Source organism: Spermophilus citellus (genome assembly GCF_964194105.1).
Source record: "Spermophilus citellus genome assembly, chromosome: 2".
NCBI classification, from domain to species: Eukaryota; Metazoa; Chordata; class Mammalia; order Rodentia; family Sciuridae; genus Spermophilus; species Spermophilus citellus.
In genome coordinates this window covers 9,834,365-9,849,656 of record NC_138183.1, presented here as the reverse complement: position 1 = coordinate 9,849,656, position 15,292 = coordinate 9,834,365, and the positions used below count along the sequence as shown (strand labels likewise).

The 15,292-nt window shown below is 39.8% G+C and overlaps 1 protein-coding gene across 8 annotated transcripts in view; it reads right to left on the bottom strand.

Moving 5' to 3' along the window:
• The window catches only part of MAPKAP1 (MAPK associated protein 1), a 241,660-nt gene that overhangs the window by 94,372 nt on the left and 131,996 nt on the right, over positions 1-15,292 (bottom strand). For 6 of the 8 annotated variants that reach the window (XM_081281928.1, XM_081281927.1, XM_081281930.1 and 3 more), the window contains one exon: positions 12,388-12,564. The exons of the other annotated variants lie outside the window; for them this stretch is intronic. In XM_081281928.1, the coding sequence (XP_081138054.1) occupies positions 12,388-12,564 (177 nt within the window). The remainder of the gene's footprint in view (positions 1-12,387; positions 12,565-15,292) is intronic. 8 annotated transcript variants of the gene reach the window in all.

Sequence of the window (15,292 nt, the reverse complement as noted above, 5' to 3'; positions counted from 1 at the left end):
CCGGCACTTGGTCAAAGACGTTTCCTAATGTTAGTTCTCTTTGTCCCCCAAGATCTAAGTCACCACCTCAAGAGAAGAGGCTCCGTGCGGTCCCATAATGCTCCTATACAGAGATTTAATGCTCCTATACAGAGATTGCTTACTGGAGGAACAGATCTCAATACTGATTGCATGTAGCTGGTAACAATGGAGCAGTAAAATGTGTTGATTTGCTGGGCTTGGTGGCAACATTTAGGGGCACTATCAGCAAGTAATGGCCCAGGAAGCAAAACTTCCCTGAGGGTCAAAGGAGAGTACCCCGGGGCTCCATTTACACAGCCTTCCTTTTGTTAAAGGAAATATTATTTTAGTTGTTGATGGACCTTTATTTTTTATTTATTGATTTACATGTGGTGCTGAGAATTGAACCCAGTGCCTCACGCATGCTAGGCAAGTGTTCTACCACTGAGCTACAATCCCAGCCCCACAGCCTTCCTTTTTGAGAGAGTAAACCACTGGTGTACTCTACCTTAACTTAACTCACTTGTCGTGGATGGAGATGATGGGAGTCAAAATTCATTGTGGGGCACAGAAATTCAGTAAGATTAATTAAGAGATTTCTGATCAGCACACTATATACACTGTTCATGTTTAACAATGCCCCTTGGTTACCAATCACAAAAATAATAGCCACAATGACTATTTATTGAAGTTTACTATGTACCTAGTGCTGTTTTATGTGTGCCCCCCCCAACCACACAATATCCTAAAATACATATTATTATAGCATTTTACAGAAACTGAAGCTGGCAGCATCAGGTAATTCACCTGAGGTCAGTCTTCCTTAATGATCCTATTTTGGATCCAGAAATATAAAATATGGCTACTAACTAGGTAGCACAGACCAGTGGAAGCAAAAGTCAAAGAAGCCAACAAATGATTATAATTCTCTGTGATGAGCACAAAGTCAGAGACAATCTCAGGGTCTTGCTGAGACATGGGGGTTCTTGATCCAGCCACACGCAGGTGAGGGGAGTTAGAGAAGCTTCCCAGTGGGGACGATGTCTCAAACACTGTTGCAAGGTTTATGGCATGCCAAGAAAGATGGTGGCAACACCAGAAGGCAGCAGAGTGCAGCCAGATCTGGAAAAAAGTGGCTGGTTTGAAGTCTCAGCTCTGCCTTCATTGGGTAAACAACATAATCACTCTGACTTCATTTTCTCATGGACAATGTGGATGATGATAATTCATGGACTGAAAGACTGTACTTCTAAAGTGCTTACCACAATGCCTGTCAGAGAAGAAATATTTAATTAATCAACACTAATATATTAGAGTTTACAGACTTTTCTTCATATATACAGAGAAGTAATATGTAATGAGAGACAATGATAAGTCAACATTTACTGAACACTTACTTTATTTACATAACCCTCCCTGAAAGGTAGGTGCTATTACTGGTCCTGTGTGACAGCAAGGGAAACTGAGGTTTGGCCAGGTTAAGGAGCTACATAGCTAACAAGTCCTGCAGGAGTCTTAACCCTAGGATAGCAAGACTCTGAAACCTGTTTTAACCCCTCAACAGCTCAGAAAGGAGGCGCAGGGACTTGGTGAAAGAAGAGACTTCCAGAAAGCACATCCTTCAGACTGGAACACTGACCAACCCATGGAAAATTTGTGACCTCCCCTTCAACAAATTCATTTTGATTATAAATGTCCTGACTCTCAGACTAACTACACAACCTATAAGATCCTTTCTTGAGAGCTTGTTTGGAGGTTCTAGCAGGGGCACACAGCTACACATATACCCTTGACCGAAGGACAGTCCTTCTCTATTGGGGAAGGTCATACTCTCTGACCGAGTGCGCAGCTTTGGGAGGGTCGAATATGGAGCAGTGAGGGAGGAAGGGGACACCTGCTTAGCTAGCCAGCTCAGCCAAATCAGCCAAATCAGCTCTGGTGATAGATGGGGTGACAGATGTTACAGCCAGATCACCCCACATCCTACATGAGCCTTTCTTGAAAGACCTTGGAGTTGCCACATTTCATGAGCCACAGTCTCCTTTTCCAGAGGTGGGACAAGGCTGCCAAGAACATCGCTTAGTCCTCTAGTCCTGAAAATGCACAGTGCTGAAGATGCACTCCTCTGGTCCCACTTCCATGCATGTTCATTCCCTAGCACTTCAAGATAGAAGATGAAAACATATGAGCAAGACAAAGCCTTGTAATAACTGCAGCATGCCTGCGTTAAAGTAAGTCCTTCGGGTATTACTTTATCCATAAAGAGAATTCATACGAGTGTGAATGCCACAGTTTGTTTCCCCTTGCATTGACCAAAATTTTTTTAAAAGATCAAAGCGCATTGTGTGAGCATGTGATGTTTGACATTGGACAAAGTACTCTTTTTCAAAACAGACATTTTCCAAAAACATAACTCGCTAGACTAATGGGCAGTGAGAAGCCAAAATGACTGCCCTCCGCCTTCTCCTTGTGTATCTTTGCCAGAGTCCTTGGGACTTGCCAAATCCGGTCATGCCTGCTTAGCTTGCTCGACTGATTGTGCCAGAAAAGAAAATAAGACACAGATGTATTTGAGCTCTTTGAGATGCCAGTAAGAGAGACAGCTAATGGCTTCATTTCGACCCTCCCCTTCCAGCTGGGCACAGGTGGGGGATAATGAGGTCCCTCTCCCTAATCAAACTCAATTATTTACTACTCTATATAACCGCAAAGACATTCACATTCAGTTCAGAATATAAAACACACCGTGGGCTACTTCCAACCACTGCCACTGGGTATTTATAACAAACTCAAGTGGCTAACAGTTTGCCTTGGCAGGAGTTTAAGTGTGTAAAGTTTTGCAAACTGTTTCTGTTCAAATATGTCCTGCTGAAATGGGGTCCCAGGCGGGGTTCCATAACTGTCAGGTCAGTGAACTGCATAACATCTGAGAATGTATTCACCATGCAGTGCAGACAGAATCTGGAAATCAAACACTTCGTTCTATTGCAACCTTCTGAGAAGCATCACAGTTTTTTCAACAGCAAGACTGACATTGTATTAATAAACATTACAAGCCATGAGTCTGACATGTACATAGCAGCAGCTGACAGACTCCAAGTAAGCTGAGGGGAGAACAGAAGAAATCAAAATGAGACAAAGTAACGAAACATGGCCAAAGAGGGTGTATTATGAAACAAATCACATTCACATCAGAAATATGGGCCCTAAACTTTTAAGAGATATAATGACTAAAGCACAATCTGGTATAATTTTTGGATACCAAAGTAAGTTGATGGCTATCTAAAATGAGTGCCTTTATTGTAGGAACAAAGCATATCCTGGAACAATTTCAGTAGACAGACATTCCAGTGAGCAAAACATACATATTTAGCTTGTCTGACCTTTAAATTCTTAGAAGTATGTAATTAATGTTTTCCATGTTTATTACTTACTCCAATATTTCTGTCACTATAAACAGACACAAAGAAAAATCTTTTCTTTTCTCTAGACAGTAGCTGTTGCCAAAAAGGAAATCAAGTCAGATTTACAAATACAAAATTAAATAGGCTGCATATGTTACATTTCCACACATAAGGACAATCTGGACAATGAAAATGTTTGCTAATTCGACAGAATGAAAAGAAACACACATCCTCTATGACTGGAGCAAACAATAAATAACTAGGATAATTTACACACATGTTGTCAGGCCTGGTTACAAAGAATGCACCAATATCTTATTTTATTTCTTATTCTATGTTAGCTCTGCCTCTTACCAAACTGTGTGACCTTGAAGTGCTTCTCTCTGACCCTCAGCTTATATTAGTTATAAAAATGAGTTTCTTATAAGGTATAAGTGAGAGGAAGTCTGTTAGTAGCATGAACTGGTGTAAAAATGCTTTCTTCTCCCCCTCCTCTTCTTTTCCAGACCACACAGCAATGCCATCTAAGAGCAGAGGAGGCTTCAAGCTAATGACACACTGTTTAACAAAGTTTTGATCACTTAGGGTAAACTTTGGAGATACCATCAAAAAAGGCAAACTTATCTGTAGGCTCTTTGGAAAAGCCCTCATGCAGGAAAGAGCAATGAATCTGGGGGCATGACTCTTAAGAAAAAGAGCTCACCTTCCCCTTGGTTGCAGAGCCAAGAGAAGGCAAGACAGTCTCTGGGAGTCCTGTGGGTGGCCCAGTTTCTGGTGAAAGACCTTCCACTCTTAATCCAATGGCTCTCTACTCATTAGCAAAACCCTAACTGGATTTCATTCAGTCGCAGCTCTTGGTTAGAACTGTTCCTTCTCCACGCTCATCTAATCCACATACTTTAGGAAGGCAGTTTAACTGTTCTTACTGACTTCTAACCTAGGGGGTTCTGTCCATTTTAGTGGCCTTGATTTTTCTTCCCTTAAAACCCCTTCCCCATTCTAGAGGATGATCCTGGTGTGAAACATTAATATCAACAAATGGATGTCGGGCACCATCTGAGATCCAGCTCTTATCTGGCCTGGTTAAGCCCAAACTCCTCCCATTCCTCCCACCTTCTCCCTCCCTCCTACCCCTACCTACAATCCACTCCCATACTCCCAATATCCAGCCATCTTCAGTGTTTAGGCTTAAAGTGATCAGTAGTTAGAAACTTAGGGATTCCTGTTTAGAAACATATTTGCTCTATCCAAAATCAATCAAGAACAATGGATACCTTAGAAATTCACCAGCAGATTTGTTAAGGAGGCAGTTTTCATTAGCAGGCTCCTAATTTACAAATTTACAATAATCCATTCTCTTTTCTCAAATACAACTCCAGGACCAGAGTTTTCCTGGGGCCAAAGGGCCTTGAAAAGGCTGGATCCAGGCGTACCAGGAACACCCAAACAACTAACTACCATTCTTTCCCACAGAACATTTGTCCATAAGGATTCAATTAAGTTACCTAGTTACTCTTCTAAAATGTAAGCAGTTATAAAATATAAGTATTAATTATCTTTGCATAATAGAAGGAAGGGAAATTTTAAATTATCTTTTTTCTTTTTTGCAGGGGGTGGGGGGCTGATGGGGTGATGCTAGGGATCAAACCCAGGGCCTTATGCACTCACTGCTAGGCAAGTGTTCTACCCCTCAACTACATCCATAGTCTTAAGATCTTCTTTTGTATGAAGAAACACAGATCTATTTTCTCATTTTTCTATAACAAATATATACTAATTACGCAATAAAAAAACCCAAAAGAAGGTTAAAGTCCATTTATATCTTAGTGTAAATTATTCAGACTGATAAAAAAAAATCTCTGACAGAAATAAGAGTAGTAAATATGTAATACTTCCTACATATCAGGGTCTGAGTCAATATTAATCCTTGCAGCAGCATTTTCTGTGGTTCAAGAGTCAAGAGATGAGTTCACAGGCCGTTTGAGAATTTAAAACTTTGATATTAGCTCAACAAAAATCATATTTATAGATGTAATTCTTCCATTTAAATCATATATGTGTAATTATCATATATAGGGCTGGGGATGTGGCTCAAGCAGTAGCGCACTCGCCTGGCATGCGTGCGGCTCGGGTTCGATCCTCAGCACCACATACAAACAAAGATGTTGTGTCCGCCAAAAACTAAAAAATAAATATTAAAAAATTCTCTCTCTCTCTCTCTCTCTCTCTCTCTCTCTTTAAAAAGAAATTATCATACATATGATTATATTGAACTAAAAGCAAAGTGTATGTCTATATCTATGATGTGTCACTACACATACAAATATGCACACCCAGCACATATACGAGATATGTAGGTCACTCTCAATCTTCCATATTCTTCTTTCTTCACTCTACTAAGGGAACCCTGAATCACTGCTTAGAGAAGAAATACCCAGGAGAGCGACCTGACTCTGGTCAGACAGATGTGAATAAGAGAGAAACTTACTAGAATAAGCCAAAGGTTGACAAATCTGTCCTATGCACATTGCCTCTGTGTGGTCTGTTGGTACCCTTATACTACAATGGCAGAGTTGAGTTACAGAAACTATATGACACACAAGCCTAAAATATTTATCATTTAGCCCTTTTTAGAAAAAGTTTACTAACCCTTGGGATAAGCTGTTGAGATTGGGGGTTGTGTGTTTCAGCAGTTAGAGTTATTCAACATCACTAATAGACTTGGTAAAGGTCAAATGGTGCCACTGCAAACTGCATACAAAAATAGTTTGTTCAACAGAGAAAAATGGTGGGAGAACTCAGGGGGTGCAAGGTGCTCCACTGGAACATGCTTGCTGATATCTGAGGAATTTGTGCTCTTTGGGGCCCAGGGCACACTGCACAGGTATCAATCAGGCAGAGAGCCCACCTAGATACAAATCAATCAACGACAGCAAAAAGTAGGTTGACCAATCATCCTAGTTTACAGGGGATGGGAGCGTGGTGAGGGGGATGAGGGTGCTTTCAGATGTAGTTTTGAAACAAACCTTGGCGAACGAACATGAATTGGTTACACCAGCAAAAAATATGGTAGGACAAAAGCAAAGAAGACTTTTCTAGTACAGAATATTTAAAATTTGGGAAAGATACACTATAAATCTGTTGGCCCATTAGAATCATGTTCTGATAGTTAAAAATAGACTCATTGTTTAAAAGGACAAATAATTAGGTAATATATTTCATATGAAAATCAAAACACTCAAGTCGACAAGAAAAAATATTTAGCATTCATTGAACCCAACATCATCAATTTAATTTCAGGAAAACATCAGCATTGAGGTTATTAATTAATACTTCATTAATATTATAGTTGTTATTTATTTTTATTTAGGTTGTATAAAAATATGAAACTTGCTGGATGTGGTGGTACATGTCTGTAATCACAGTGATGTAGGAGGCTAAGGCAGGAGGATGACAAGTTGGAGGCCAGCCTTGGAAAATTAGCAAAATCCAGTCTCAAAAAATAAATAAATAAATAAAAGGACCAGGGTATAGCTCAGGGGTAAAGCATCCCTGGGTTCAATCCCTAATACCAAAATCCATTATAAAATTTTATACCTAGAATCTTACATTTGTATGTACTTAAGCAGTATTATAATAAAACTAATTTGGGGGAACAATGAGGCTTAGCATTGAAGTTAAATTCAGGAAAATTTATTTTCCTTTAAAAGAGATCTATATATTACATTTAAGAAAATTCTTGGGGCTGGGGTTGTGGCTCAGGGGCAGAGTGCTTGCCTAGCATGGGTGAGGAACTTGGGTTTGATTCTCCACACTGCATATAAGTAAATAAATAAAGGTCCATTGACAACTGAAAAAAAAAAGAGAGAGAAAATTCTTATCATCCACATCTATAGATGAAGAAAGTTAAGACTCACAAAGGTAAGTAAAGTTATCTCAAGTCATCGGCAAGTCACTGTGAGGTGTGATGTGAACCCAGGTTTGCCTAAATTCAAAGCCTGTGATGACTCATTTAGAGGGAAAGATGGTGTATGGAAGTCCCCTGCAGTGGGTGATATGAGGGCATATAAGGCCAGAAGGCAACCAAAGGCCTCCGGGTATTCAAAAGAAAGGGACAGAGTTAAAGAGGGCTCAGAAAGCAGGGCAGGACACAGTACTTGGCCAAGCATTATCCTGGAAGTCTGAGATGCCTGAAGATTCCCTTGTTCCTTCTTCATGAAACCCTGTGCTGGGTGCTAAAGATACAGAGATTTACTTTATCTGTGCCTTCCCCATCTTCAAGGAGCTTAGTAGTAGTAGTCTTGCTACTATCTCTCAGGATATCTGCTTATAAGAGGACTAATTTGAAAATCTATGGATTCACAAAGTCCACTACCCACACATATTCGGTGAAAGTTATTTGAATTTTTTTTTTTAAGTCCAGATGATCAGTGTCCACCTAAACTCTGTCTCTCCTCTGCAATAAAACAGTAAGTAGAGGAAGCAAAAAAAAAGTAGAAGCAGCAAAGAAATCTTTTCAGTTACCCATTTAAGAAACACATGGAAAAAAAAAAAAAAGAAACACATGGCATACCTATTATAGTAATGGAGCTGCGTTGGGTATTGTGGAATACTGATGCTCCAGTTCTGCACTCAAAGGGTTGTTTCATTGTTAATAAGAGAAATAGCAGCTAACATTTAAGATAATACTTACATATACCTGACAAATGCTTTACATTCAATCCTCACAACTAATCTGTGAGGTGGGTCTTATTATTATCACATTTAAATGAACCATAGAAAGTTAAATAATTTATCCAGGATCACACACACTAGTCCAGGGCAAGGTCAGGATTAGCACTCAGAGACCACCATGCTTTTACATACTACACTCTAATAGAGGCTGAATCAGACAGCAGGTTGTCCAACTGATTAAACCAACACCCAGGGTATTGCCAAGGACAAGGGCTTTGTTAAAATAGGGCCAAATCCAGGTCTGAGAACAATACCACATCTCTAAATTGATCATAGTAAAAACTGAGCTATTTTGAAATTAAGTTAACATATCCAGAGTTAGCTCTTTGAGTGAGTGCATTCCTTACAGTCAAACCTACTGCCCACTTTCTGCTTTAGCTGTGCCTTCCCAGCTTCTTTCTGTCCCTTCTCTGCTGGGAAAGAGATGCTAGGAGAAAGGAGGGAAATGAAGAAAAGGAGTCATGGTTTTATTCATGTTGCCAGATTTCCTCTCTGAAACTTTGACCCTGACCCTGGAGACCCTTGAGTCTCTCTGTCCTAACATCTGTAGGCACTTTGCCAGCTTAGCACAGGAACCAGAAAGGTGGATGGGAGGTTGCAAGCCAAGAACAAATGCACAGGCAAATGGTCAATAATCTGTATTATTTCATCAGACCACCGAGAAAAAAACAAAACACAGAAAGTTGAGTGACACCTTTGTTCTAAATGCTCAAATATAAAATCAATTTACCTCATGTTTCCAGAAACATTCCAGACATGTCAAATAAACTCTTTGAACTTTAAAATAAGAAAAGATTGAGTGGGGTGCATGTTTGAGAGCGGGGAATGCAGAAATAGGGTAATTCTGGAGGGGAAAAAATTTGAGCATTGATTTTAGAGCTATTGTTACTCTCCACCTCGTTGGGTCCCTGCCATTCCGCAAAAGAAGGTTCTCAGCAAGACACTGCAGTCCTAGATGCCTCTCCTGGGAAGGTGCATTTACCCCAGTCCCCCACCTAACACTACCCAAAAATCACTGCTTTAAATGCCCTTCTCTCTCTCTTTTTTTTAAATATCTATTTTTTAGGTGCAGATGGACATAACACAATGCCTTTAGTTTTATGTGGTGCTGAGGATCCGGGTCCCGCCCATGCTAAATTAGCACTCTACAGCTGAGCCACAATCCCAGCCCCCAGGCCCTCTCTTTAAAAGGACTTTCAGTTCAAAATATTGCTATGATCATTTGTTACTGTACTAAAAATTCTTCTAATTACTAATTATAAAACCTATAAAAATGCCACTGCACACATCTCCTCCTCCTCTTCTTTTTTTCCTTTGTATGTGGTGCTGGCCTTAAGCATGCTAGGCAAGACTCTACCACACCCCAAGCCCCTATATACATCTTGTAAAGTAAAAAGGCTTCTATGAAAATACCTTATGATGAAAAATTTGTTTTATGAATTCTATTGGTAGTATTATAAAATTGATACATCTTTCAGAGAGCTATTTGTCAATAAAAAGTGAAAGTCTTGGGCTGAGAATGTAGCTTGGTGGTAGAATACCTGCCCAGCATGTGCAAGGCAGCCAGGAAAAAAAAAAAAAAGTGAGAGTCTAAAGAAGACTCTACTCTCAGATCAATAAATCTACTTATGGGAAATGATCTTTAGGAAGTTATTCAACAGGGGTAAAAGGGATACAGAAATGACTGTCATTACATTAGTTACTCATTAAAACCCAAACAAGGAAACAATGTAAATATGATATGGTTCCACTGCACCCATCAGTGATACACTCCTCCCCCCCCCACCCCGTCCCCCAGTACAGGGAATTGAACCTAGCAGTGCTCTACCACTGAGCTACATCTCTAGTCCTTTTTATTTTTAATAACTTTATTTTATTTATTTATTTTTATGTGGTGCTGAGGATTGAACCTAGGGCCTTGCATGTGCGAGGCGAGCGCTCTACCGCTGAGCTATAACCCCAGCCCCTTTATTTTTAAATTTTGAGGCAGGGTCTTGTGATTTTCCTGCCTCAGCCTTTGGGATCTTGGGCATTATAGGTATGTGCCACCACACCCAGATTGCTAATCACATTTTAAATGATTTATTCAACAACTGTTTGCCCTTAGTAATCTCCATGAGGGAAGGATTAGCTCTGTGTGGGTCCCTGGCGCAAATAAATACAGACTATAGAAATCAAGAGCAGATGTTGAAATATTTAAAATTTAATGTTAAATAAAAATAATGTAAAGCTGGACACAGTGGCACAAACCTGTAATCAAGAGGCTGAGACAGGAGGATTCCAAGTTCAAGGCCAACCTGGGAAACTCAGTGATACCCTGTCTCAAAATTAAAAATAAAAAGGGCTGGAGATACAGCTTAGTGGTAGAGTTCCCCTGGATTCAATCCCCAGTGCAGGGGTTGGGGGTGGGGAATAAGCGGACAAATGAAATACATGTATGCTCAGAGGGAAGCCATAATCGATATGTCCATGGAAATGATCATACAAAGCTGAAAATGGCAATATTAGGATGGAGGGATCATTGGAAAAATTTTAAATTATCTTAAATGTTCTGTAAAGTTGATGTTTTGGGTGCCCTGGAAATGAAAAAGTGTGTGTGGGGGGCGGGATTTGCTATTATGTACACCAAACTTGACCTCGGAGTCAAGTGCATGAAACTGCCACCGTGAAAGCTGGAGGAGCTGCTCCTCACAGCTTACCCCCAAGACCCTTGGAGGTCTTTCTTTGCTCAAGGGTAAAAGGACCCCAAATATCCATAAGTCATATGTAGCATGATTCTCTTTTCAGGAAAAATCTCAAACAAAGGCAATATGTTTTAAAGATATGAGGAAAGTCCTCCAAAGCAATTCCTCTTTAGGAATAGTGAATTTGCTAGTGCCTAACAGCAGGGGGTGCCAAAGGGATCACTATTGTTCCCAGGAGATTGCTGGGAGAAGGGCTGCAGAGGGAAGCCTGAGAGTGCAGGCCTTCCCTTAGCCACTGGGCCTCAGCAGCAACGGAGACTTGAACTGACAAAAATTACATTTTTATCTACACTAATTCTGATAGCATTTCCTTGAATATAAGAGCATTAGTATGAGCAGTTACTGTGATGAACAGAAATCCTAGCACATTAGGGTTGGTGCTGATTTCTCAAATACCGTTTACATTCATCAGCACTTTGAACATCAGACTTCAGGAGTTATGGTAAGAGCTGCAGCTGGGTCTTGTTATTTATCTCACCGGTAAAGCTAGACATAAGTTGATGACTTTATTTATTTATTTATTTATTTGAGAGAGAGAGAGAGAGAGAGAGAGAGAGAGAGAGAGAGAGAGAGAGAGAAAGAGAGAGAATTTTTTTAATTATTATTATTTATTTTTTAGTTTTCGGCGGACACAACATCTTTTGTTTCTATGTGGTTCTGAGGATTGAACCTGGGCCGCACGCATGCCAGGCAAGCGCGCTACTGCTTAAGCCACATCCCCAGCCCAGTTGATGACTTTAAAATAACAGAATTCATTCATAATCCAGTGAATTTCATTTTATGCATTTACATACACTTTTCTGAGAAGGGCTTTTATAGACTTTACAAGACAGCCAAAGGCAAAAGAAAAGGTTAAGAACATCTGCTCTCTCTGAAGGAAGGCAATTGAGGAAGAATCAAATTTGATCTGAACAAAGTTGGAGAGAAAAGTTTGCTTTGTTTTGGTGCAGTGGATTGAACCCAGGGGTGCTTAACCACTGAGCTACATCCCCAGTTCTTCTTACTTTTTATATTCAGACAGGGTCTTGCTAAGTTGTTGAAGATCTCAATAAATGGCTGAGTCTGACTTCGAACTTGTGATCCTTCTACCTCCAGAGTTGCTGAGATTACAGGCAAGTGCATCAAGAGAAAGGTACTTTAAATCACAAAAATGGCCACAATGCTTGATTTTCATTTAGTTTGGATTCCTTGAAGAGGAGGCAAACCCAGGAGTTTGCTTCACAGGGTCCAAGTGAAATAGAACTTCCAGAAGCCCACCTGTAGAGATGATGTTCAAAGATCTACGCACACAACTTGCTCCTACAAAGCAAGGCTGCATGTAGCCTGGGTGAAGAGACATGAAGCAACAACACAAATATCATTCCCAACATCTCTCTAGAAGTAATTTTATATACGGACTCTCCAGATACCAAATAGAATTCATTTCATGAACAAAATCAAGATCATATCTGAAATTCGAGAGGACAGGGAGAAGATCTTGAGATAAATAACAGGTCAGTACTCACATTCGAACAAAGAGCGACTCTTTGGATGTCAGACCAGGAGATGAATACTTTTCAACCAGGGCCAAAGTACTGAAGCCAAACTTATGAATGGGCTCATTGGAATCCAGCGGGGGGAAATCCGTGTCTACCTCCCCATCATCCTCAGCAATGTGCAGGCAGTAGGCACTGACATTGTCACTGAAAGGAAACCACAAAAGTGAGTGAATACCAAGGTAGGGAAAGGACAAGGAGATCAGAGGGAATGGTGCACAGCAAGCAAACTGAGGTCACTGCTGATTTCTGCCCCAAGCCTATGATAGAACCAGAACCCCCAAATCCCACTTCACCTATTAGGAAGAAAACACAGGGCAGGAAAACAATGTGAAATGAAGGGGTTTTGTTTGTTTGTTTTTGTTTTATTTTTTGGTACTAGGGTTTGAACCCAGAGGCACTAAGCCACATTCCCAGCCCTTTTTTATTTTGAGACAGGGTCTCAATAAGTTGCTGAGGCTGTTGAGATCCTCCTGCCTCAGCCTCCCCAGTCTCTGGGATTACAGGTGTGCAGCAGTGCACCTAGCTGAGGGTCTTTATATTACTCTATTCTTCCAACTTGTACTGAGCACCTGTTATGCTTAAGATGCAGAACTTAATCTCCAAGATCAAAGGTGAGATTTAGTATTAGTCCTAAGGGAAGTTTATAGTATAGCAGAGGAGAAAGTAAGCAGTACATTAACTATAATTAGATACAAACCAAACTACAAACACAGGAAAAAATTACTTGCAGTGGGTGTAGCCAGAGGCCTTTGATTAATGGGTAGGATTAAGACACTACCTGTGCTCTAGCTCAGGGAAATAACACAAAAGTAACACACGATGCTCCATATGGAGAATCAGTCCTATAGTTCCCCTTTTTATAAGAGTAACTCACACAGCAGTGTGATTTCAAACACACTTCCTTAGCAGAATAAAAGCAAATGGCCTGATACATCCTGACACAGACCCCTGGGCCAATTGACCACTTCTGGACATTTCCTACTTTCCTTGAATGTCTAGTCAGTACTCCTGGTTTTCAGTTTTTCCCAATACAAAATCAATACACACCCTCTTCTCCCCTCTTTGGGGAAAGTAAAAAGTCAATTTGTTCAAAAAGGGTAGAAAACTATATTAACATATAAACACTTTAAAACTGAAACCAACTTAAACACTTAATGACACCCTCTTCAAAACTGCAGATTTGCTAACATTCAGAGGCATGCTAGCTTCAGAAGCACAGTCTAATAGTTCACAAGGCAAGAGAATTCTAAATTCTCCATCTTAAATTTGGAGTTTTAATTACATGATTGATGCTTAAATTAATTAATTGCAAAGTGTATGCTAATTGTTTAATTGGTTGCTTGATCTATATAGATCATTTTTTGAATTAAATGAGTTGATTTACAAAGTTTATTGATTGGATGTGACAATGAATTATTTCACTGACTACCTGATTTGCAATTTTCCCAATTAATTCACAAATCTTTAGCTGCAACTCTGCTTATTGAGAGAACTACTTCAGGTAATCTATACTCTGTGATTCTGTCATGGCTAAGAGATATTTATTATATAAAACAGGTAACAGAGATAGATTAAAATTAATGGAAACTGTAAATTTGCTAAATGGATGGATAACAAGAAAGTAATCTGGCTATGTATGTCACTATAAATTTCTATGTATTTGCAATGCTGTTAAGAAATTTATAATTTGTCTTGGAATGGTATGGAAAACTTTCGGATCTTTGTAGCAGGGTACCAATTTAACCACCAACAACTGTAGAAGCAGAAGAAAGAAAGCACTTTAGATGATAGAAATATCACAGTACAGTGCTAAATGCTTTGTGGGCAGAAATATTTGAACTCAAATTTCAGCTCCATGGCTCATGGGCTATGTGATTTCATAGAATAAGCTTTCCCTTGAGTTTTAGTTGCCAATCTCTAAAAATGGTAAAATCACCTAGTTCTAGAGTTGCAAAGATTAGATAAAATAATGTAAGTAGCCAGGCACAGTGATGACACCTGTAATCTCAGCAACTCAGAAGGCCGAGTCAGGAGGATCACAGGTTCAAGACCAGCCTCAGCAATTTAGTGAGGCCCTAAGAAACTTAGTGAGACAGTGTCTCAAAATTAAAAATAAAATGGGCTTGGGATGTGATTCAGTGGTAATACACCACTGAGTTCAATCCCCAGTACCAAAAATTAATTAATTACTGATGATGATGATGTAAGTAGTGCCTAGCGTATAACAGAAGTAAAAAAATAAATGATAATGTAACCATGATAATCAAATCAGATGGAAACTAACTTTTACAATTATGTTAATACATAAATTGTAAAAACATATTAGAGTAACAAAGCAACAATGAACTGACCAGCTTGTTCCAGGTTCCAGGTATCTACATTTGTAACCAGAGTTAGCACTTCCACAACGCTGCAGCCTTGGGGCTGCTGAGCCCCCAGGGTTTTATGAACAGGGCAGACATTGATGAGACAAGCAACAGACAGCACAGATTATTTATTGCCATGTAAATCAACCTGAGAAATGCCTGTGATTCCCCAGTACCACAGAGGTTCAAGGGCAAATAATAAGCCTATTGATCAAAGCAGAAAGCCAAACATTGATATCAGAAGAATTCTGCTGTGACTGTCACTGGACGCTCCCAAGTCCCCTCAAAGCAAATTCAACAAAGGCCACAGGCTAAGATCTGAGAGCAAACCAAAGGGTTCACTGCCAAGTGCTATTATTATTCTCTTCAGTTCTTAAATACAAAGTGTGAAATTATTCATTCAAAAACATCTACAAAGTGCCTACCTGTGCTGCAGCATACCCTGAGCACTGGGAACACAGCAAGGAAAAGAATGACTCCTGCTGTATTATACAAGACTAATGGAA